Genomic DNA, 26,681 nt, shown 5'->3' on the forward strand with positions numbered 1-26,681 from the left:
CTTACTTCGCAAAGTGCATCAAATGAGCACTTTGACTAAAAACATGAATAAATTGGGAATATATCTGTTGACGCTAAGTATTTGGTACACAAACTTTGCAAATCCTGCAATGCACTGAAATCTGCATGGCAGTTTAAGAACCGGATATTGATTTTGATTTGACTATGCATAGACTCGTTAATCCAGCCAAGATATTACTCCATAATTCCAGCTTAGTTCGGCAAGTATGGAAAATGGACTTTTATAGTCAGTTAACTCCCTTGCCTCAGGAAGATGGCAACTTGGTGAGTCTGTTAAGTCTGTTAGGAAAACAAGGTAATTTGTTTGTGAGTCGTGTCAATCAAAATCTCTCATCAGCAGTGTTAATGTATGATGTTTTTTCCTTTGACAACTCTGAGAAGTCTGGAGTTTGTGAGTGAGTTTGATTTTACGCTGCTTTTAGCAATATTCCAGCAATATCACGGCGGGGGACACCAGAAATGGGCTTCACACATTATACCCATGTCGGGAATCGAACCCGGGTCTTCGGCGTGACGAGCGAACGCTTTAACCACTAGGCTACCCGACCGCCCCTAGCAGTCTGGAACTCTGTCTAAACAGACATCTCTTACTAGTCCAACATGATGCCAGTTTAGACAGTCCACTGTATGATGACAGGGATGAAAATGTTAGGAGATAAGATTTTGGAAATATTGTTATGACCCATGTGACCTTGTTGACCTGAGTGCAGGTAAGAAGGGTGCTGCCCCCTTGTGTCATTCTACTGCTGTACTTGCTGTCGCCGTCCTCAAACACGCTGTCACTTTTATATCACCGATCCTGATAAACCTGTTGGCAAGCCTGACTTTGTGGCTTTTACCCTTATAAATATTGTAGGAATACATTGACGGACAGTCTGCCTGGCCTCCCAGCAGTTTTCATGGAGAGAAGAACTGAGGCTGAAACTGTTCCTTGCTTCTTTCCAGAGAAATCTTGTTTGAAACACTTCTGTCTCCATGGTGATCACATTGACACAATCATTGCCACTATTGCATGGATATTGCACTATGGTTTTGTATGTAAGGAGGGGATAAACTTGGGACAATCATTGTCCCATTAGGTTTGACTAAAGTTGTTCAAACAACTTCACTCCTGTAGAATTTTACCCTCGTTTAAGGGTGCGCAGTATTACCGGTATATCGGTAAATTGGGGTTCATTCTCACCATGATACCTTTCACAATATCACGTTTCAATGTTTGGTATATCGGGGGATTTCAAATAGCGATTTATATCATGTGTTTAATGTTTCACATTTTCCAAATACTGGGTACATGTACCTTCGAAGTGTTTCCATAATTCCAAAATGCAAGTTCGCATTCTGAAGTTCTCCTGTGGCAGTGTTGTAACACCAAGTCATCACTGTCCTGGAGCGTTCATCCTTGCCTATTTATTTTGAATGAGTAAACATTACGCTGGTCCAGTCCAGCATCTTGTTTTTTTTCATTTATGAACATGAATTCCTGCATCGATGTTTAAAATTGCTTCTGAATTCAATTTTTTTAATTATACAATATATCCTGCTACATGTTGCAAATACGGCCTTGTGCATTGTAAAATATTGTGGTAAACTTTAAACATCTAATACCCATCCCTACCCTCATTACATACAGACAATTTCCCACAAATCACTAGCTGCTCCAGAGCTGAATTGGTGGTATGTTCATGCAATGTCATAATTAGCACACTTTGATAGAAAAGAATTATTTAAAAAAAATTGATTAAGCAGATGACTTATGAGTGATGAACTGTGTTGTTAGAAGGGTGACATCCACGGATTAGTCGCTGACATCTGTGGACAGAAATAGAAATGTTACCAATGTCAGAGGAGAATTTGAGACTTCAGTTCCATACCAAGTATAGTGACAGGATATCTATTAAAATATTAATGATTATTCCGGAATTGTGCCGTGATTCGTCAATTTTTTTCACATCTATGTAACAGGAGACAAAGTCAGTTCAACATCAATTTGTTTCATGTTGGGTGGCCAAGTTTGACATGAAACAAGAGCCCCCTCCTGTTCCTGAAAGTAAGCAATGAACATACCGTGGTCAGGTGATAAGCCACCCGAGTAAAATGACCTTTGTTGGGGACACTGAAACAAATACAGGCTGCTGGACAATGATGCCATCTGTTGCAGCAATCAACAAGAAACGTCTGGCTGAGGACAAGAAGTTAAATCATGCACTGGAGAAGTTGACCAAGATATCCCAAGACCATACCCACAAGAAGGAAGAGGTGAGTCCAGCCTCATCTCTGTGTCAGTCCACCCCCTCTCTGTGTCAGTCCAGCCTCATCTCTGTGTCAGTCCACCCTCCACACTGCGTCAGTCCACCCCCTCTCTGTGTCAGTCCACCCCCTCTCTGTGTCAGTCCAGCCTCATCTCTGTGTCAGTCCACCCTCCATTCTGTGTCAGTCCACCCCCTCTCTGTGTCAGTCCAGCCTCATCTCTGTGTCAGTGCACCCTCCACTCTGTGTCAGTCCACACCCTCTCTGTGTCAATCCACCCTCTTCTCTGTGTCACTCCACTTTGTGCCAATACACCATCAAGATTGTGTCAGTCCTGTCTGTGTCACTCCACCCTCCTCTCTGTGTCAGTCCTCTCTGTGTCAGTCCACTCTTTATTCTGTGTCAGTCCTCTTTGTGTCACTCCACCCTTCTCTCTGTGTCAATCCACCCTCCGCTCTGTGTCACTCCACTTTGTGTCAATACACCTTCAACTCTGTGTCAGTCCACCTCCTCTCTGTGTCAGTCCACCTCCTCTCTGTGTCAGTCCACCCTCAACTCTGTGTCAGTCCACCCTCAACTCTGTGTCAGTCCACCCTCAACTCTGTGTCAGTCCTGTCTGTGTCAGTCCACCCTCAACTCTGTGTCAGTCCACCCTCAACTCTGTGTCAGTCCTGTCTGTGTCAATCCACCCTCAACTCTGTGTCAGTCCTGTCTGTGTCAATCCACCCTCAACTCTGTGTCAGTCCACCCTCAACTCTGTGTCAGTCCTGTCTGTGTCAGTCCACCCTCAACTCTGTGTCAGTCCACCCTCAAATCTGTGTCACTCCTGTCTGTGTCAATCCACCCTCCTCTCTGTGTCAATCCACCCTCAACTCTGTGTCAGTCCTGTCTGTGTCAGTCCACCCTCCTCTCTGTGTCAGTCCTCTCTGTGTCAAGCCACCCTCCTCTGTGTCAGTCCTGTCTGTGTCAATTCACCCTCCTCTGTGTCAGTCCTGTCTGTGACAATCCACCCGCCGCTCTGTGTCAATCCACCCTCCTCTCTGTGTCAGTCCTGTCTGTGTCAAGCCACCCTCCTCTGTGTCAGTCCTGTCTGTGTCAGTCCACCCTCAACTCTGTGTCAGTCCTGTCTGTGTCAAGCCACCCTCCTCTGTGTCAGTCCTGTCTGTGTCAATTCACCCTCCTCTGTGTCAGTCCTGTCTGTGACAATCCACCCGCCGCTCTGTGTCAATCCACCCTCCTCTCTGTGTCAGTCCTGTCTGTGTCAAGCCACCCTCCTCTGTGTCAGTCCTGTCTGTGTCAATTCACCCTCAACTCTGTGTCAGTACTGTCTGTGTCAATCCACCCTCCTCTCTGTGTCAGTCCTGTCTCTGTCAGTCCACCCTCCTGTCTGTGTCAGTCCTGTCTGTGTCAATCCACCCTCTCTGTGTCAGTCCACCCTCCTGTCTGTGTCAGTCCTCTCTGCGTCAATCCACCCTCCTCTCTGTGTCAATCCACCTTCCACTCTGTGTCAGTCCTCTCTGCATCAATCCACCCTCCTCTCTGTGTCAGTCCTGTCTGTGTCAATCCACCTTCCACTCTGTGTCAGTCCTCTCTGCATCAATCCACCCTCCTCTCTGTGTCAGTCCACTCTGTGTCAGTTCTGTTTGTGTCAGTCCACCTCCTCTCTGTGTCAGTCCACCTCCTCCACCTCCTCTCTGTGTCAGTCCACCTCCTCTCTGTGTCAGTCCACCCTCATCTCTGTGTCAGTCCACCTCCTCTCTGTGTCAGTCCACCTCCTCTCTGTGTCAGTCCACCCTCATCTCTGTGTCAGTCCACCTCCTCTCACCCTCTGCTCTGTGTCACTCCACTTTGTGTCAATACACCCTCAACTCTGTGTCAGCCCACTATGTGTCAGTCCACCTTCCTCTCTGTGTCAGTCTTCTCTGTGTCAATCCACTCTCCATCCATTCTGTGTCAGTCCTGTCTGTGTCAGTCCTGTCTGTCTCAATCCTTCCTCCTCACTGTGTCAGTCCTCTGCGACAATCCACCCGCCTCTCTGTGTCAGTCCACACTCAACTCTGTGTCAGTCCTGTCTGTGTCAATCCACCCCCAACTCTGTGTCAGTCCTGTCTGTGTCAATCCACCCCCAACTCTGTGTCAGTCCTCTCTGCGTCAATCCACCCTCCTCTCTGTGTCAATCCACCTTCCACACTGTGTCAGTCCTGTCTGTGTCAATCCACTCTCAACTCTGTGTCAGTCCACCCTCCTGTCTGTGTCAGTCCTCTCTGCGTCAATCCACCCTCCTCTCTGTGTCAGTCCACCCTCAACTCTGCGTCAGTCCTCTCTGTGCCAGTCCACCCTCAACTATGTGTCAGTCCTGTCTGTGTCAGTCCACCCTCAACTATGTGTCAGTCCACCCTCCTCTCTGTCAGTCCTCTCTGTGTCAGTCCTGTCTGTGTCAGTCACCGTCCACTCTGTGTCAGTCCACCTTCCTCTCTCTGTCAGTCCTCTCTGTCAGTCCACCTTCCTCTCTCTGTCAGTCCTCTCTGTCAGTCCACCTTCCTCTCTCTGTCAGTCCACTCTGTGTCAGTCCACCTTCCACTCTGTGTCAGTCCTCTCTGTGTCCGTCCTGTCTGTGTCAGTCCACCCTGCTCTCTCTGTCAGTCCTCTCTGTCAGTCCACCTCCATCTCAGAGTCAGTCCAAGTTTGAGCATCAACAGTTAACCACAATATGCAAGGATATCCGTAGTACCAGTAGAGTTAATATGATGATGAAAGACTGATAAACATATGTTTTTATTTGTTCTGATCCAAACTACAGCTTCCTGTTCAGACATGGCTATCCATTCAGTAAATGTTCCTAAGAATTTGTCTGACATTAGTCAGAGGTACTCACTTACAACATCTCAAGTAGTCTGTAGAATTATAGAATTTAGGACTTCGTCATCATACCATGCCATCACAATACTGTATCTGTCATATATAATTTTAATCTTTCAGAGAACAAAAAGGAGAATAGGTTTGAGTATATCGCGAGATCAAGGCACGAAACAGGTGGATAGAAAAGTGTTTGTCAAACAGTGAGTGAAGACATCCTGGTACTCTGCTCTTAGGAAGTTAGCTTGTCGAGCTGAGAAAAGAACAGTTATCATGCTACTCACTCAATATGGTGTTTTATATCCTACGGTAACAACAGTCTCATTAAAATCAGATCTTAGTTCTTGCCACTGCTAAGCAAAGATCTTAGGATATCCTATTACGGGTCACATCAGAACGATCTTTCGCAAACTTTGACCGACCAGTGAAATACAGTAAACTACCTTTATAACGAACACGCTTATTACGAACTGACAGATATAACAAACTATTTCTTGGTCCTGTCCATTTGCTGTATATATGCTGTACATATGCTTATGACGAACCACGCATATAACGAATTACAATTAGTGGTCCCTTTGAGTTCGTTATAACTGCAGAGCTCCAGATAAGCTGCGTATCTGCATAAAATATGCATCAGAAATGCAGAAATACGCAGTAAAATAAAATCCAAGCGTATCAAATACGCAACGAACATTACAGATACACTACAAAAATAATACTTGTGTGTTTCGTCAAAATATTGTGAAGTAGCCCTGCGTATTTGATTAGCAAATCAGCAACTTATTTTGAAATTTTAAACAGGCATTCCTTCAACCTTGCCAAACTCCACGATGACAGTTACATCATGATCATTTGCGATCACACTTTCTTGTGGAAGTATCGTGGTATCGTCCTATAAAGCTCTCGAAACCCATACGACACCACTTTGCAGGGACTAGATGAATAGTGTATTTAAATATTTAACTTAAATACCCACATGTGTACAAACTAGTGGGTAACAGAAATTTGAATACCCATATAGAATTACTGATACCCAATGATTTTAAAATGCATGGGTAAAATACCCACAACACCAAAAGCTTATCTGGAGCTCTGAACTGTAGTTCACTGTAAGTTAAAAATGAAGTCGGCATTGGCCAATCAGAAAGCAGCTCTCTGGAGTTTCACAGCAGTAGTTTCAAACTGGCAACTTCCATTCCAGACTTCGCTTTCCAAAATGTTGATGTTGATCCTTATTATAAAGCTATACAACGAAAACTTTTAGCGCTGTGCTATTACTGTCTTCATTATGTCTTAAGTGTTCTGTTTATCAGAGATAGACTCGGAGTGATATTGTTGCCTTTATATTGCTGATGTTGCTGTTGGTGCTATCGATGTTGATGATGTGCTGATGTTGCCAGGAATGTGGTCGCCCGGGAGTACCAGACGAAACTCAGTGAGCTGGAGCTCAAGAGAGTGGAACTGTCACACATCAGTCAGGAGTTTGAAACTAAGCTGAAGGAGAAAGAGGTAAAGCAATAGCAGATTAAGTCAGGATTGTCTTCATATGTTTTGCCCCCAAGTGTAGTAGTTTGCTGAGTTTTCGTTGAATATTAAAAATGGGCTGTGTATTGTTTAATGCCATCACAGATTTGTTATGTCAATTACCAATATACCAAAAATATATTTGTGCAAGAAAGACTTCTCATTTACTCTCACTCACTCACTCACTCACTCACTCACTCACTCACTCACTCTGTGAAGATCCGGGGTAGAATAGGTCTTCAGCAACCCATGCTTGTCGTAAAAGGCGACTAATGGGATCAGGTGGTCGGGCTTGCTGACTTGGTTGATACATGGCATTGTATCCCAATTGCTTAGATCTTAGCTCATCTTTTCAATCACTGGTCCAGACTCCGATTATTTACAGACCGCCATCATATAGCTGGAATATTGCTGAGTGTGGCGTTAAACAACAAACAACAAACAAGCAAACACTCACTCACTCTGTCTCTGTGCGCAGGTGGAGCAGTACAAGTTAAAGCAGGAGCTGGCCGAGCTGGCCATCTCCCTCAACATGGAGGCTCAGAAGAGGCGGGTTCAGAAGGTGGACACTTCCAGGTATGTCATTGCTTCTTGTATTTTGTGGCTGATTGACATTCACAGAAGTGACTGGTACTTTATAGTCCTTGAATGATGAATGTGATGCCAGGAGTCATTGCCGTCCGTAACCTGACCCTATTTATCTTCTCTTACAGAGACGTGAAGATGGACATGACCAAGAGAATACATGAAAATAACAAAGCTGACATGTCGCTGGAGTCAAAACTAATGTGAGTTTCCTAATCTTGCGTCCGAATTAATGATTTAAGGATCCTACTAGTGATAAGCAGTTGATACTATATACAACAGATAGCCCTGGTCCCCAGCAACCTATACTTGTCTCTCTGTGGGGCTCGGGGTAAGAATAGAGGTCCCCAGCAACCTATCCTTGTCTGTCTGTGGGGATTCCGGGTAAGAATAGAGGTCCCCAGCAACCTATACTTGTCTCTATGTGGGATTCCGGGTAAGAATAGAGGTCCCCAGCAACCTATCCTTGTTTGTCTCTGGGGATTCCGGGTAAGAATAGAGGTCCCCAGCAACCTATACTTGTCTCCATGTGGGATTCCGGGTAAGAATAGAGGTCCCCAGCAACCTATACTTGTCTGTCTGTGGGGCTCTGGGTAAGAATAGAGGTCCCCAGCAACCTATACTTGTCTGTCTGTGGGGCTCTGGGTAAGAATAGAGGTCCCCAGCAACCTATACTTGTCTGTCTGTGGGGCTCTGGGTAAGAATGGAGGTCCCCAGCAACCTATACTTGTCTGTCTGTGGGGCTCTGGGTAAGAATAGAGGTCCCCAGCAACCTATACTTGTCTCTTTGTGAGGCTGTGGGTAAGAATAGAGGTCCCCAGCAACCTATATTTGTCTCTTTGTGAGGCTGTGGGTAAGAATAGAGGTCCCCAGCAACCTATACTTGTCTCTTTGTGGGGCTCTGGGTAAGAATAGAGGTCCCCAGCAACCTATCCTTGTCTGTCTGTGGGGATTCCGGGTAAGAATAGAGGTCCCCAACATCCTATACTTGTCTGTCTGTGGGGCTCTGGGTAAGAATAGAGGTCCCCAGCAACCTATACTTGTCTGTCTGTGGGTTTCTGGGTAAGAATAGATGTCCCCAGCAACCTATACTTGTCTGTCTGTGGGGCTCTGGGTAAGAATAGAGGTCCCCAGCAACCTATACTTGTCTGTCTGTGGGATTCTGGGTAAGAATAGAGGTCCCCGGCAACCTATACTTGTCTGTCTGTGGGTTTCTGGGTAAGAATAGAGGTCTCCAGCAACCTATACTTGTCTGTCTGTGGGGCTCTGGGTAAGAATAGAGGTCCCCAGCAACCTATCCTTGTCTGTCTGTGGGGATTCCGGGTAAGAATAGAGGTCCCCAACATCCTATACTTGTCTGTCTGTGGGGCTCTGGGTAAGAATAGAGGTCCCCAACATCCTATACTTGTCTCTTTGTGGGGATTCCGGGTAAGAATAGTTCTGATGGTGGTATAATGTGCTCCTCTTAGCAATTCCGGAATCCACAAATTATGGGTTGGAATCTGTCAAACTTGTCCCCATTTGTCCATCAGCCTTAGTCTGTCATCATCACACCCTTGACTTGCCTCTTGGACCAGCCTCACTGCAGACTCTCCTCACACTAATGCAATGTTGGTAGTCTAAATCAATCAATCCATCAATCCATAACAATCCATCAATCAAACTATTGATGTCGCTGAGATTTTGACTGTTGGGTGATGTAATGATATACCGAGAATTTCAACTGTCGTGTGATAACAAATATGTCAACGGGGCTCCCTACTGAGGAGTTACATTTTTGTCAATGTATGTTGATACGTTTTATATCAAAGGACACGAGGGTGAGATTTTATTTATGATCAATAATCTTTCTTTCATATTTTTGACCCCCCCCCCAGCATACAGAGCATAACTTGAAAACCATGAACTAATATTTATCCAAACTTGTTACATATATTAACCAGGGACTGAAGTGGTGCCTTTTGCTATTGTGGCTCCTGAGGGGATTTGTCATCTTCTGATGACTCTTGCACATTTCTGAAACAGAACACAGTAATATCCTGTACCTTGAGTTGAAAACACAAGCTTCATTGGCACAAAGATTAGTGATGTTATTTGATTGTGACACCATGCTAAGTAATGATGTCACAGAGATCTGCAAATCATTGTGATGCAATATCATTGTAGTGATTTCTCCTAGGAGATATTCCTTGGTCTCACCCAAGTGATAGATCCTGAGGAAGCCAGTTTGGGATGTTAAAGTTGTTTGTTGTGTGCAGGAGGAGTGATGGGGATGGGAAGACAGCAGAGCTGCAGAAGAGGAAGCTCAGTGCTGACCTTTCCCTCACGAAGGGCCACCTGGACATCAAGAAGAGAGATGGTCAGTTCCATGTTGGGGTGTCATGATATAGGACCACAGTGCCATGTACATTCTTGGTCTGGCAGTCTTTAGTGAAGAATTGTTAATTTTTCAATTAATCAAGAATGTTTTTTCTGATTGTTGAAAGACTTTTATATGTCTTGTTGAAAGCATTAGCTGTGAGTGTGGAGGTTCGGATTTCGGGTAGGATTAGAGCACTTGGCAAACTATCAAAATAATATCCCAATAGTGATAACTCTTGCAGTATTATGGCAATGGTACAAATGTCTGTGATAGACACCACAGTTCACTGTTATGAGTATGTGTTTTCACAGAACAAAGACATCTGACAGACACACAGATTCGACTGGAGGACAACACGACCATGCAGAGATCTCTCAACACAGCTGCCGTCAACGCGGAGATGGATCTGAAGGCTCGGCAGATTGATCAGAGACTGGAGGTGGGTGTTCTAACAAGTGCCCTTTAGCACGTAAATGTATCAGGGACTGGAGGTGGGTGTTCTAACAAGTGCCCTTTAGCACGTAAATGTATCAGGGACTGGAGGTGGGTGTTCTAACAAGTGCCCTTTAGCACGTAAACGTATCAGGGACTGGAGGTGTGTGTTCTAACAAGTGCCCTTTAGCACGTAAATGTATCAGGGACTGGAGGTGGGTGTTCTAACAAGTGCCCTTTAGCACGTAAACCTATCAGGGACTGGAGGTGGGTGTTTTAACAAGTGCCCTTTAGCACGTAAACGTATCAGGGACTGGAGGTGTGTGTTCTAACAAGTGCCCTTTAGCACGTAAATGTATCAGAGACTGGAGGTGGGTGTTCTAACAAGTGCCCTTCAGCACGTAAACGTATCAGGGACTGAAGGTGGGTGTCCTTGCAAGTGTTTTGCTGATAAGACCCTCACAGACTATTGATAGGTGTTTTAGCAAGTGTTCTTGCATATAAGCACCTCACGGACTGTTGGTAGGTGTTTTAGCAAGTGTTCTTGCATATAAGCACCTGACAGACTGTTGGTAGGTGTTTTAGCAAGTGTTCTTGCATATAAGCACCTCACGGACTGTTGGTAGGTGTTTTAGCAAGTGTTCTTGCATATAAGCACCTCACGGACTGTTGGTAGGTGTTTTAGCAAGTGTTCTTGCATATAAGCACCTGACAGACTGTTGGTAGGTGTTTTAGCAAGTGTTCTTGCATATAAGCACCTCACGGACTGTTGGTAGGTGTTTTAGCAAGTGTTCTTGCATATAAGCACCTCATGGACTGTTGGTAGGTGTTTTAGTAAGTGTTCTTGCATATAAGCACCTCATGGACTGTTGGTAGGTGTTTTAGCAAGTGTTCTCGCATATAAGCACCTGACGGACTGTTAGTAGGTGTTTTAGCAAGTGTTCTTGCATATAAGCACCTGACGGACTGTTGGTAGGTGTTTTAGCAAGTGTTCTTGCATATAAGCACCTGACGGACTGTTGGTAGGTGTTTTAGCAAGTGTTCTTGCATATAAGCACCTGACGGACTGTTAGTAGGTGTTTTAGCAAGTGTTCTTGCATATAAGCACCTGACGGACTGTTGGTAGGTGTTTTAGCAAGTGTTCTTGCATATAAGCACCTGATGGACTGTTGGTAGGTGTTTTAGCAACAGTTCTTGCATATAAGCACCTCAAAGACTGTTGGTAGGTGTTTTAGCAAGTGTTGTGACCTAGTTAGTGATGTTTATATTACAGTAGGCAGCAATGGTCCACTCCCTATTGATAGGCCTACAAGAGTACAGTAGGCAGTAATGATCCTCTCCCTATTGATAGGCCTACAAGCATGAGTACAGTAGGCAGCAATGGTCCACTTCCTATTGATAGGCCTACAAGAGTACAGTAGGCAGTAATGATCAACTCCCTATTGATAGGCCTACAAGCAAGAGTACAGTAGGCAGCAATGGTCCACTCCCAATTGATAGGCCTACAAGAGTACAGTAGGCAGTAATGATCCACTCCCTATTGATAGGCCTACAAGAGTACAGTAGGCAACAGTGGTCCACTCCCTATTGATAGGCCTACAAGAGTACAGTAGGCAACATTGGTCCACTCCCTATTGATAGGCCTACAAGCATGGGTACAGTAGGCAATAATGGTCCACTCCCTACTGATAGGCCTACAAGCATGAGTACAGTAGGCAATAATGGTCCACTCCCTATTGATAGGCCTACACGCATGAGTACAGTAGGCAACAATGATCTACTCCCTACTGATAGGCCTACAAGCATGAGTACAGTAGGCAACAATGGTCCACTCCCTACTGATAGGCCTACAAGCAAGGGTACAGTAGGCAACAATGATCTACTCCCTACTGATAGGCCTTCAAGCATGGGTACAGTAGGCAACATTGGTCCCCTCCCTACTGATAGGCCTACAAGCATGGGTACAGTAGGCAACAATGGTCCCCTCCCTACTGATAGGCCTACAAGCATGGGTACAGTAGGCAACAATGATCTACTCCCTACTGATAGGCCTACAAGCATGAGTACAGTAGGCAACAATGATCTACTCCCTACTGATAGGCCTACAAGCAAGGGTACAGTAGGCAACAATGATCTACTCCCTACTGATAGGCCTACAGGCATGAGTACAGTAGGCAACAATGATCTACTCACCCTCGAAAGGCCTTTGACAGTACAGTACAAACACATCTAATAGACATTAAAGCTGAATGTTTAAGTAAATAAACTGTCCCCTCTGCCCTGAGTATCCCATTGTGCAATTAAAAAGCAGTTATCTGTAGCCTGTGTGTGTGGGGAGATATGCAGATTGACAGCCTCCCTGGTTTAGTGGGGTGGGTGACAGCATGTTTACAGTGGGGAGGTACCGCCAGGGTTTACTGGCCCTGTGATGGGTTGCACGTCACCCAGCTATCTGGCTTGTGTACATGGGCAGGGTACCAGGCAGGCTTATCGGGCTAATGGGGCGTGGAAACGGGACAGGAAATGGCAGAGCTGTTTGCTAATTACTCCAAGTGTGTCTCGTCTTGATGGAAACAGTACAGACCCACATCACTCAGCTCCCATTGTTGTGGGAGATGTAGAGCAGGATTCAACACTGGACCTTTCAGGATTTGAAATTCCTTATATTAGGACTGCAGAGTTAAAATGGAAACTTGCACACGTCTCGAAGGCAATACTTATATTTTAATCATAATTTCTAGATTATATGAATAATAAGAACAAGTTGTCCCTATAAACGACTGACATCCATATAAAGTCCGCTTATCTAGACTTGCCTATTATAAGGATAGAATTAGTATACATCCATGGACTTACAATTCAGTACAGACTTGGAGCAAGGCTATGTTAAACTTGTAATGGCACTGTTAAAATATGTTCCAGATGTGATGGGCACACTTAGAAATCATATATTTTCACGAAAATGTTTGCCAATATGCTGAGATATTCTTTGTTGATTGCAGTATGTATGGAAACAGTTTGGCCACACACTGACAGACTTGTACATGATGTTATCGCTGAAGTAATCGCTGTGTTACTATTTAACTGATTCTACCAGAATATATATTTGTTTAGGATGCTGTTGAATCACATGTATGTTTTTGTCATGCACTTCTACACATTAGAACAGTACAACCTGGAGAGAGTGTTTACAAGCTGGATATAGACAGGACAAGGAATATCATGGCTAACATCCTCTTCATTATACGCACACAATATTTGGGGCTACTTCTTGCCCCTTCTTGGGGGAATGGCAGGGTGAGGAAACATAGCATGTATACACATACAAGTACAACCACATATAATTAGATACATGCATGTGAAGACAGCGGTGACCAGATTACAGTTGGCGTACACTTCAGAGGGAGTTGTTGGACATGACAGTTGTAATACAAGAGTGGTCGAAATTAAGAAACATTGTATTGTTACTTAGATGAAATTGCAATTAACTGGGATTTTATTGATAGCAATAACTTGTCCCTGGAAATTTAAAAATAAAATTATGCTTCAGACTGTTGAAAAGAATAGAATTTGTCTGCCACAAGAATATCAAATGGTTTATCTCTAACAATAGTTATACTTAGTAGTGTGACTTGTAAGGAAAAGCAAATTATTATTTTTTTGTTCTTTCGAAATTAAATTGATTCATGTCAACATTTGTATTTTTAATTCAATAGCATGTAACTACATTTATGGTGTTAAATAGCTTAAATCAGATATCTTTCATTCAGGAGATAAACTTGCTTTCAAATGTGGGGTTGTTACTACTTTGATTTGTTAGCCAAATTATAAATAAGAATTATAAACACAAATGAGAAGCACATCTGATGCCTGGAGTCCCTTTGATTTGAAACATGCATCTGCAGCATGTGGTGTACAAATTGTAGGGCATGTTTACCTGTAGGGCATGTTTACCTGCAGGATTCCTGTAACAAATGTTATTTTTGGGAGAACACTTTCTTAGTAAAGTACAAATTCTGCTACTCTTTGGGGTTGAGTCCCATACAGGATTCGAGCCCATACTCTTAAGAGTGAGGCACCTAATCACCAGTACACAAAGTCAGCGATCTAATCAACTCAGCCACCGAGGCTTCCAAAAAAGTGAAAGTCTAGCAACTGGTAGTCTACATCATGTACTTTGTGTAACCGTCTGAGAAGTGTAAATTGCCATGTCTCCTATGACCAAAAGTTAAGAATAAGAAATGTTATATTTGGGATAACACTTTCTTAGTAAAGCTCAGATTCTTGTACTGTTTTGGGCTCAGTCTCATCCGGAATTTGAAACCAACAATCTCTGATTCCTTGTGGGGAACTGAGAATAGGTCCCCAGCCATCTGTGCTGGTTATTAGAGGCGACTCCGTGAAACAGGTGATCAGTCTAGGCTACTTGGTTGATTGTGTGTCATCATACCCCGACGGCATGGACCACTGCTCACAATATCCATCACTGGTTTATCTAGTTCAGACTCGATAATTTGCTGTCATATATATGGAATAATGATGAGTGTGGTATTAACCAATACACAATAAAACATGTATAGTTCTTCTGGAAAATGACATGTAAAACAATTAAAAGTTAAGGAAATGATTTTGTTCATCAAGATCAGAATTTAAAACAGGATCAGGAATGGGAAAAATGGTATCCTTTCAGGGGAGGAGTAAGGCGTGGCATGTATGGGTGGAGAGTAAGGGATTATGGGTGGAGATGTTTGTTTTGCTTGTCAGTGTTATGCCCCATTGGGGGATGTAAGGGGGATGCTACATGAGTATGTTTGTTGTTGTTGAACGCCTCACTCAGCAATATTCCAGCTATATGACGCCTGTCTGTAAAAAATCAAGTCTGGACCAGGCAATCCAGTGATTGACATCATGAGCATCGCTCCATGCAATTGGGATACATTGTGAAACATACATCAATCAAGTCAGAAATCTTGACCACCCAAATGTTAGTTACCTCTTACGACAAGTATAAGTTGCGAAAGACCAGTTCTAACCCGGATCTTCACAGATGTATGATGCTACATGAAAGTTTGATGAGGAGCAGAGAGATTAGACCATGCTTGTGTTACAGAGGGGAGGGGTGGGGGAACTGAACAGGTCCTTAGTACCCCTACTTGGGGTGGGGGCTGACTATTGATGATTGGGTGGGTACGCTTTACCTGGCTGATTGTCATCATGTCCCAGTGCTCATACATTTATTCATCTGTCTGGCCAAGATTTGATATTGCTAAGTCTGAGGTGAAAAAGCTTAAATAATGCTTACGGCAGCATTGAACCACATTCACTCACTCACTCACTCACTCACTCACTCACTCACTCACTCACTCACTGAAGGCACACTTTGTCCTCTATTGAGGAGTCGTTCATGTCGTGGATCGTGTCATGCACTGTCTAATAATGTCTTGTATGTAGCGGGTCGTGTCACTGTCTAATAATGTCCTGTATGTAGCAGGTCGTGTCACTGTCTAAAAATGTCCTGTATGTAGCAGGTCGTGTCACTGTCTAATAATGTCCTGTATGTAGCAGGACATGTCACTGTCTAATAATGTCCTGTATGTAGCAGGTCGTGTCACTGTCTAATAATGTCCGGTATGTAGCAGGTTGTGTCACTGTCTAATAATGTCCTGTATGTAGCGGGTCGTGTCACTGTCTAATAATGTCCTGTATGTAGCGGGTCGTGTCACTGTCTAATAATGTCATGTATGTAGCTGGTCGTGTCACTGTCTAATAATGTCCTGTATGTAGCGGGTCGTGTCACTGTCTAATAATGTCCTGTATGTAGCAGGTCATGTCACTGTCTAATAATGTCCTGTATGTAGCAGGTCGTATCACTGTCTAATAATGTCCTGTATGTTATTGGTCATGTCACTGTCGAATAATGTCCTGTATGATGTAGGTCGTGTCACTGTCGAATAATCTCCTGTATGTAATTGGTCGTGTCATGCAGTGTCTGATAATGTCCTGTATGTTGTGTTGCTAGGCCCACAACACTCGCAGGGTGACGCAGCTGCACAACAGCATGCGTGTGAAGAAGGACAAGGAGGAGTCGCAGCAGGCTGTGTGGGAGGCGCGATTCAAGAGGCGGTACGCGGAGCAGCAGCGGCGGGAACATGAAGACTCACTTAAGTTCTTTCAGGTGAGAAACCCACAGACCACACAAACAGCCTTTGTTTCAGGGAATCCTGCACAATACTTACCCCCCCCCCCCCCCCCCAGGCATTGTAGCCAACCAGTGGATTCACCACAGGCATTGTAGCCAATCGATGGATTCACCACAGGCATTGTAGCCAATCGGGGGATTCTCCAAAGGCATTGTAGCCGCCTGATGGATTCACCACAGGCAGTGTAGCCAAGGGGTGGATTCCCCATAGGCTTTGTAGCCATTGATGGATTCACCACAGGCAGTGTAGCCAAGCGGTGGATTCACCACAGGCATTTTACCCAACCGAAGGAAAAGAAGCTTGCAGGGAGTTGAAGTGAGTCCGAAGTGTGGAGTCTGATATTGTCATGTTTTCTTTGTAATTATTACTGCACAGAACTAAGTGCACTATTTCAAACTTGTGCAAAGGAGCTCCTTGTGCATTTTACATTGATTTACCACTTGAAACAACCCTCTTTGGTTGAGTCAATGTTCTTTTCTGATGTTAAACCTGCATGTTACAACATGGTGTGCATGTCCTTGCAGAAAATGGTTGTGAAGGGAGAGGATGCAGAGCAGAACTTATACCAGAAGGTTCGGAATGCCGAGTACGCTCGGCAGAAACAGGAGCAGTCAGTGCGACGTATTCAGAATGATCTGAGGGATGCCAAGAGAATCAACTCCATCAAGTTGAAGCAGGAGATTGCCGAGCGGCATCGGCAGGAACAGGAACTGGAACAGAAGCTGATCCGGGAGAGGGCCGAGCTGGACAAGGTGGGTGTCACTTGTAGGTGTGGGTGGACAGGAAAATAGTGGTAGACAGTGTGGAAATGGGTAATGCATGACAATAGTTTAATTTGTAACATGGAGAGCGACTAGAGGGTGGATTATTAGCAGTATACCTGTGGAATATACAGGAACCCCTGTCATACATTCCTATAAAGTAACCCTTTTATACATTCCTATGAAGTAACCCTGTTATACATTCCTATACAGTAGTCACTGTCATACATTCCTATACAGTAACACCTGTCATACATTCCTATACAGTAACCCGGTCATACATTCCTATACAGTAACCACTGTCATACATTCCTATACAGTAACCACTGTCATACATTCCTATACAGTAACCACTGTCATACATTCCTATACAGTAACACCTGTCATACATTTCTATACAGTAACCACTGTCATACATTCCTATACAGTAACCCTGTCACACATTCCTATACAGTAACCCTGTCGCACATTCCTATACAGTAACCCTGTCGCACATTCCTATATAGTAGCCCCAGTCACACATTCCTATACAGTAACCCTGTCGCACATTCCTATACAGTAGCCCCAGTCACACATTCCTATACAGTAACCCTGTCGCACATTCCTATACAGTAGCCCCAGTCACACATTCCTATACAGTAGCCCAAGTCACACATTCCTATACAGTAACCCTGTCGCACATTCCTGTACAGTAACCCTGTCGCACATTCCTATACAATAACCATGTCGCACATTCCTATATAGTAGCCCCAGTCATACATTCCTATACAGTAAACCTGTCGCACATTCCTATACAGTAACCCTGTCGCACATTCCTATACAGAAACCCTGTCGCACATTCCTATACAGTAGCCCCAGCCACACTTTCCTATACAGTAAATCTGTCGCACATTCTTATACAGTAACCCTGTGGCACATTCCTATACAGTAGCCCAAGCCACACATTCCTATACAGTAACCCTGCCGCACATTCCTATACAGTAGCCCCAGCCACACATTCCTATACAGTAAATCTGTCGCACATTCCTATACAGTAACCCTGTCGCATATACCTATACAGTAACCCTGTCACACATTCCTATACAGTAGCCCCAGTCACACATTCCTATACAGTAACCCTGTCACACATTCCTATACAATAGCCCCAGTCACACATTCCTATACAGTAACCCTGTCACACATTCCTATACAGTAGCCCTAGTCACACATTCCTATGCAGTAACCCTGTCGCACATTCCTATACAGTAGCCCCAGTCACACATTCCTATGCAGTAACCCTGTCGCACATTCCTATACAGTAGCCCCAGTCACACATTCCTATGCAGTAACCCTATCGCACATTCCTATACAGTAACCCAGTCACACATTCCTATACAGTAACCCTGTCACACATTCCTATACAGTAGCCCCAGTCACACATTCCTATGCAGTAGCCCCAGTCACACATTCCTATACAGTCACCCTGTCACACATTCCTATACAGTAACCCCTGTTATATATTCCTATGCAGTAACACCTTGTCATACATTCCTATACAGTAACCTGTCACACATTCCTATACAGTAACCCTGTCGCACATTCCTATACAGTAACCCTGTCTCACGTCCTATACAGTAGACCGAGTCACGCATTCCTATACAGTAACCATGTCGCACATTACTATATAGTAGCCCCAGTCACACATTCCTATACAGTAAACCTGTCGCACATTCCTATACAGTAACCCTGTCACACATTCCTATTCAGTAACCCTGTCGCACATTCCTATACAGTAACCCTGTCGCACATTCCTATACAGTAAACCTGTCGCACATTCCTATTCAGTAACCCTGTCGCACATTCCTTCCCTTGTGGCACTGAAAGAGGTCGACCTCCGGCCTCACTGTGCAATATTGTTACAGATAATCTAATGTAGGAAAGCAGATTAAGTACTGGCAATAGAGGGATTGCCTCTGGTAGGCTTTGCTCTGACTCGATCAGATTTATGTACACTGCTTATTTTACTCATGTTGTAAATATGCCCATATCTACGTTGCCGTTCAAAGCAGCATATATATTCAAGTTTAGGGGCTCTTTATTGAAAGTCCTGATGTCTCATAAAGACACTTTATGATCTTGGTGCTTTTTCAAAAGCAATCTCTGATTATGAAGTGAGTGAGTTGTGGTAGGTCCTGTATAGTGATGACTGAAAGAGACTTTCTACTAACACTATTTATGGTCAATCAATTGAAGTCACTTTGCTTATTGCCGTCGTACATTTAAACAATAAATTTATTAAAACAATATATTCATATTAAATGGTTAAACAAGAAACTTAGCCAGGGCTGAGTGGAAAACTAGATCTATCTGGTTGTAAGGTGTTTGAATATGATAACATAATTTTAGACATTAACCTTGTTTGCTACAAAATCTCACAGAGACCATAATCAGTCTATCTGGATCTTATGTATTAGTCAAGCCTGCAGTTGGAGATGAAGGTTGTTTATGACAATGCCAGAATTTACACATAATTGTGAGAATCATTCACATCAGAATTCTTGTCAATAACTTCTTTTGTTGGCAGACCAGCTAATTTGAAAATACTGTCATGTTTCAAAAGTCTATGCAATAATACAGATATTAAGCTGGAAGTCTGTGCTCATGTCTGTTGTGGTTTTGTCAATAGAGTTGTTGATGGAGAACTTCCCAGATCAGTTAACAGGGGGCTTCACGAGGTGCGAACATGCCACACTCATCCGGCCCTTCAGCTGGCTCTTAATAAAGTTTATACATTAAAAGCCCCGGTTTAGAGTGATTCATTGATGATTTACTGCAGTAAATTTACAAAAAAAATTAAATGCAAGTTCTTGAAGAAAAATGTGAAAGTGCGAGGCGAAGAGCAACGAGATGTGACGGAAACTGGCTAATGATAGCATCGCCTGTCAAGTACCGGGCGTAATGGCCACCTCAATTTGACTGGTAAATCAGACAATATTGACCACCTACTGGTGTATTGAAATCTTTAACATAGGCACAGTCTGTTTTTTCTTTGTTAGCTATTGTGAGGAGCAGGGATTTGTAAAGAAGTCCAACACTTGAGTTCATTGTGAGCTTGTGTTAACACAAAAAGCTAATCGTGGGAGCTGTATGATTCATTCAGTGGCAGTACGAGCAGTGTTTGATTGCAACCCTTGAGATGCATTGTCCAACCCCAACGTTCACATGAAAAGATGGGATTCAGCCATTAAAACCACAGGATTCCCCCTCAACAGTAAATGCTACTCCAGTTACTCTTCAGTATTCAAATTGCGAGTCAACATTAATTACTGCGGCAGTCAAGCAGTCTGTATCCACTGAAGTGAATGGAGGGTTGTGGGTCAGGTGTATACCCTGAACAGGCTAAAAGACTATGTTGAACCAGAGAAAACTCTCTTGGTCCATCGGCAATTGAAAACAGCTTTATACTGATGGCTGTTCGACTTTCACTGCCTGTCAGTCTGGTGAAATACAAATACTTTAACATCCCACACTGTAAATGCAAAGTTTTGTCGTCTGGGTTACCGTTTTGTAAAGTCTGACCTTTTTTTTGTCGGTTATTTATGTTTTGTTTGTGTTTTTTGTTATTTTTGTTCAGTTGTTCTGAGTAATTTTTTATTTTTTTTAAGTATCTCTTTATATATTTTTAAAAAAGTTATTGTTTTTATTACGATAATGTAATAATTGGAGAAGTGTGAGTCATTTCTGTATGGAGTGTATCCAACACTTGTCACAATGCAGGAATATAGCATCTATGTATTCTTAATTAAAACAAAAATATTTATGAGTTCTTTAACAATAGATATGATCTCTTAATAGCTGTTAAAAAACATCTATGAAAAGTATTGAACATTCCAAATAAGTGTTAAATAATATGTCACAATTTCTTAATGTCATGAAATAAATGAAACTTGACCATCTTTGCGATGTTTTAACCTTTTGAATGTATAATACGAGAACAGGTATATTTCAAAGTGCAGAATTGACCTTGTGTCCCTTCACGAAGCCATCATCATGTTTCCAGTACTCAGCACAGCACGTTCATGGCACATCACAATATATGGCAACACAGTTTTGGCTGGCGAACTCACCTCAAACCTTATGGATACCTGCAAACAATATATCCTATTTACCTGCCTTCTGTAAGAAACAAGCATCCCATTTTTATATTGTACTGCTGGAATCTATGAAATGTTTGAGCAGAATGCAGGAATTGCAGTAATAGAAATTAAAGTGGTTGTCCTATGGTCTTGAAGCTTTTAATCGTAGGACCCCTAAATCTTTAGTCAAACAGAAGGCCTGTGACATAGACCCTTTGACTTTCATCCTTGATTTGAACACTGAGGAGTATATTAATCTATCAGAGTATGCTATATTTTGACTTTGTACTGTGCCAGATCAGCACGACTTCCACACAGACAGTTGCCGTCACTATTTGAGTCAGTGTATGATAAATAGAAATATGATAGACATTATGTCTATGTCAATTTTTCCAAGATAATGTACATCGTTCATAACCTAAGCCAATTTATGCTTTGAAGCCTGGAAGCAGGGTTATGCATACTGTGAATGGAGGGGGAATTTGCTCTTTATCTGTAGACCAGACTTGGTTTAGGGTGGGGTGGGGTGGGGATATTGAGGGGGGTAATAATCTGGATGCAAATTATGTATATAAGTGGGTCAGAGATATCTTAGATGGCTCTATCAAATGTTCTGAACAATAGACGCTTCGACTCAACCTCTCTTTACCACCTGGTTCATCTGTGGTTGAGAATCTGTGTGAGTGACATGGTGTGTGAGTGACAAGTTGTGAGTCTCTCAGTAAGTGACAGATTGTGTGTGTGTCATGTGGTGTGTGTCTCTGTTGTGTGTGGATTGTGGGTGTGTGTGACACTGATTCTGTGAGAGAGGTGAGTCTTAGAGGAAGTGACAGATTGTGTGTGTGTGTGTGTGTGTGTGTGTGTGGCATGTGGGGTGCTGGTGTGTGTGAGAGTATGTGTCTGTGTGACACTGTGTGATTGTGTAAGAGAGGTGAGTCGTGGAGGAAGTGACAGATTGTGTGTGTTTGTGGTGTGTGTGTGTGGTGTGTGTCTAAGTGACACTGTGTGATTGTGCGAGGTGAGTCTCTCAGTAAGTGACAGATTGTGTGGTGTGTGGCATGTGGTGTGTGTCTGTGACACTGTGATTGTGTGAGAGTGAGTCTTAGAGGAAGTGACAGATTATGTGGTGTGTGGCATGTGGTGTGTGTCTGTGACACTGTGATTGTGTGAGAGTGAGTCTTAGAGGAAGTGACAGATTGTGTGTGTTTGGCATGTGTTGTGTGTGTGTGGTGTGTGTGTGAGTGCATCTATGTGACGCTTTGTGTGACTGTGTGAGAGAGGTCAGTCGTAGAGGAAATGACTGTTTGTGAGTGTGTGGGTGAGTGACTGTGTGCATGCATGCGTGCTAGTGTCTGTGTGTGTGTCTGAGTGACACGGTGTGAGTGACTAGTTATGGTGTGTTGTGTGTCAAGTCCTCACCCGATGGAGGAAATATCTCCTTCTCACTGTCAAGTTAGACCTTGTTCCACCATTATCACTGCTAAACTCTATGAGGCATTTTGCATGTACAGGTAAATTGGTCACTTGAACATCCATATCTCCCCCTAGGCCAGCAATACAAAAGCCTCAAACACCTATTTATGTGAAAATTGACTACAATTCTGCCTTGGAGTCCGGTATAGTTACATCAAGGTCTGACAAGCATATGGCAACTAATCATGACGATTCAAGAGTGTCAGAACAAGGAGAGCAGAATGTTCACTCATTAACACACAGGTGAAACTGTTGTCTTGCTCTTCATCAGGCACGCTCTATATTGAAGTCCACCCGAATGTACAGACCTGTTGGTACATGCTGCTTGTGTAATTTTATTGATTGGATGCATTGTAAGCTTTAAACAAAATTAATTATTAATGGGGCCTGTTTTATGATTTTGTGAGTCTGTTTTTTATACCTCTTTGAACAGTATAGTTAACGTCATGTCATGCATGGACACCACTCTTCGCTGAAATAATGCTGATGCGACGTTAATTTTTAACTCACCTCACCCATGGACACCAGCCTGATGGTTTTATAACATAACATATATGTATACTTCTAGCTACTGTTCAGAACACAGACTGTCATCAGTACCCATGTTTGAAGTAGCAAACAGAAACACCACTTTTTTAAATTTGCAAGTATTTAAACTAGAAAACATTGTTTTATACAAGCTTTTGCATGTAACATGCAGTATTCCACCAATGTCTGTCCTTCCATTTTAGTAAAAGTAAACAAAAATAATGAGCCAGTTCCTATCTTCTACCAATTAGTTGGATCACCCGGAGGTTTAATTTTATAGTAATTTTCTGGAATTTGTTTTGTAGACATGTTTATCGAACCCTCGCTGGAGTACACCTACGAGGAAGGAAATCTATACATACTCTGATAAACTGTAATACCTGTCTCATCCTGAGTTAGTTGTGTAGTCGTCTACAGAGATAACCAAACACCCGTCTACCGATGTGGCAACAGAAGTGGCTAAATACTCGCTGTGGATGTATGGCAGATGACACGTGTGACGTGAATGTTATCCACGGCTGCCTGCTTTTATGTGACATCAGTACATGAGTGACACAGGGTCACAGCTACGCACATACACGTGACATTGAGACGTACATACATGTGACATTGAGACGTACATACATGTGACATTGAGACGTACATACATGTGACATTGAGACGTACATACATGTGACATTGAGACGTACATACATGTGACAGTGGGATGTACATACATGTGACATTGAGACGTACATACATGTGACATTGAGACGTACATACATACATGTGACATTGAGACGTACATACATGTGACATTGAGACGTACATACATGTGACATTGAGACGTACATACATGTGACAGTGGGATGTACATACATGTGACAGTGGGATGTACATACATGTGACATTGAGACGTACATACATGTGCCATTGAGACATACATACATGTGACAGTGGGATGTACATACATGTGACATTGAGACGTACGTACATTGACATTGAGATGTACATACATGTGACATTGAGACATACATACATGTGACATTGAGACGTACATACATGTGACAGTGGGATGTACATACATGTGACATTGAGACGTACATACATGTGACAGTGGGATGTACATACATGTGACATTGAGACGTACATACATGTGACAGTGGGATGTACATACATGTGACATTGAGACGTACATACATGTGACATTGAGACATACATACATGTGACAGTGGGATGTACATACATGTGACATTGAGACGTACGTACATTGACATTGAGATGTACATACATGTGACATTGAGACATACATACATGTGACATTGAGACGTACATACATGTGACAGTGGGATGTACATACATGTGACATTGAGACGTACATACATGTGACAGTGGGATGTACATACATGTGACATTGAGACGTACATACATGTGCCATTGAGACATACATACATGTGACAGTGGGATGTACATACATGTGACATTGAGACATACATACATGTGACAGTGGGATGTACATACATGTGACAGTGGGATGTACATACATGTGACATTGAGACGTACATACATGTGACATTGAGACATTCATACATGTGACATTGAGACGTACATACATGTGACAGTGGGATGTACATACATGTGACATTGAGACGTACATACATGTGACATTGAGACATACATACATGTGACATTGAGACATACATACATGTGACATTGAGACGTACATACATGTGACAGTGGGATGTACATACATGGGACATTGGGACGTACATACATGTGACAGTGGGATGTACATACGTGTGACAGTGGGACGTACATACATGTGACAGTGGTACGTACATACATGTGACAGTGGGACGTACATACATGTGACAGTGGGATGTACATACATGTGACATTGAGACGTACATACATGTGACATTGAGACGTACATACATGTGACATTGAGACGTACATACATGTGACAGTGGGATGTACATACATGTGACAGTGGGACGTACATACATGTGACATTGAGACGTACATACATGTGACATTGAGACGTACATACATGTGACAGTGGGATGTACATACATGTGACATTGAGACGTACATACATGTGACAGTGGGATGTACATACATGTGACAGTGGGATGTACATACGTGTGACAGTGGGATGTACATACATTTGACAGTGGGACGTACATACATGTGACATTGAGACGTACATACATGTGACAGTGGGATGTACATACATGTGACATTGAGACGTACATACATGTGACAGTGGGATGTACATACATTTGACAGTGGGACGTACATACATGGGACATTGGGACGTACATACATGTGACAGTGGGATGTACATACGTGTGACAGTGGGACGTACATACATGTGACAGTGGGACGTACATACGTGTGACAGTGGGACGTACATACATGTGACAGTGGGATGTACATACATGTGACAGTGGGACGTACATACATGTGACAGTGGGATGTACATACATGTGACATTGAGACGTACATACATGTGACAGTGGGACGTACATACATGTGACAGTGGGATGTACATACATGTGACAGTGGGATGTACATACATGTGACATTGAGACGTACGTACATGTGACAGTGGGATGTACATACATTTGACAGTGGGACGTACATACATGTGACAGTGGGACGTACATACATGTGACAGTGGGATGTACATACATGTGACAGTGGGATGTACATACATGTGACATTGAGACGTACATACATGTGACAGTGGGACGTACATACATGTGACAGTGGGACGTACATACATGTGACAGTGGGACGTACATACATGTGACAGTGGGATGTACATACATGTGACAGTGGGATGTACATACATGTGACATTGAGACGTACATACATGTGACAGTGGGACGTACATACATGTGACAGTGGGATGTACATACATGTGACAGTGGGATGTACATACATGTGACAGTGGGACGTACATACATGTGACAGTGGGATGTACATACATGTGACAGTGGGATGTACATACATGTGACAGTGGGATGTACATACATGGGACATTGAGACGTACATACATGTGACATTGAGATGTACGTACATGTGACATTGAGACATACATACATGTGATAGTGGGATGTACATACATGTGACATTGAGACGTACATACATGTGACAGTGGGACGTACATACATGTGACATTGAGACGTACATACATGTGACAGTGGGATGTACATACATGTGACATTGAGACGTACATACATGTGACATTGAGACGTACATACATGTGACAGTGGGATGTACATACATGTGACAGTGGGATGTACATACATGTGACATTGGGACGTACATACATGTGACAGTGGGATGTACATACATGTGACATTGAGACGTACATACATGTGACAGTGGGACGTACATACATGTGACATTGAGACGTACATACATGTGACAGTGGGATGTACATACATGTGACATTGAGACGTACATACATGTGACAGTGGGATGTACATACATGTGACATTGAGACGTACATACATGTGACATTGAGACGTACATACATGTGACATTGAGACGTACATACATGTGACAGTGGGACGTACATACATGTG

General features: G+C 43.2%; 1 protein-coding gene across 1 annotated transcript in view; it reads left to right on the forward strand.

The window, feature by feature from the left end:
• LOC139469653 (calponin homology domain-containing protein DDB_G0272472-like) overlaps window positions 1–26,681 on the forward strand; it is a 73,858-nt gene that overhangs the window by 13,363 nt on the left and 33,814 nt on the right. Inside the window, exons 4-12 of the mRNA XM_071251882.1 lie at window positions 2,179–2,276; window positions 5,247–5,326; window positions 6,527–6,635; window positions 7,129–7,226; window positions 7,364–7,438; window positions 9,494–9,594; window positions 9,909–10,036; window positions 16,049–16,204; window positions 16,754–16,981. Coding sequence (XP_071107983.1) covers window positions 2,179–2,276; window positions 5,247–5,326; window positions 6,527–6,635; window positions 7,129–7,226; window positions 7,364–7,438; window positions 9,494–9,594; window positions 9,909–10,036; window positions 16,049–16,204; window positions 16,754–16,981 — 1,073 coding nt within the window. The remainder of the gene's footprint in view (window positions 1–2,178; window positions 2,277–5,246; window positions 5,327–6,526; window positions 6,636–7,128; window positions 7,227–7,363; window positions 7,439–9,493; window positions 9,595–9,908; window positions 10,037–16,048; window positions 16,205–16,753; window positions 16,982–26,681) is intronic.

This window comes from Haliotis cracherodii, unplaced genomic scaffold, assembly GCF_022045235.1.
Source record: "Haliotis cracherodii isolate W230 unplaced genomic scaffold, xgHalCrac1.p SCAF_2, whole genome shotgun sequence".
NCBI lineage: Eukaryota > Metazoa > Mollusca > Gastropoda > Lepetellida > Haliotidae > Haliotis > Haliotis cracherodii.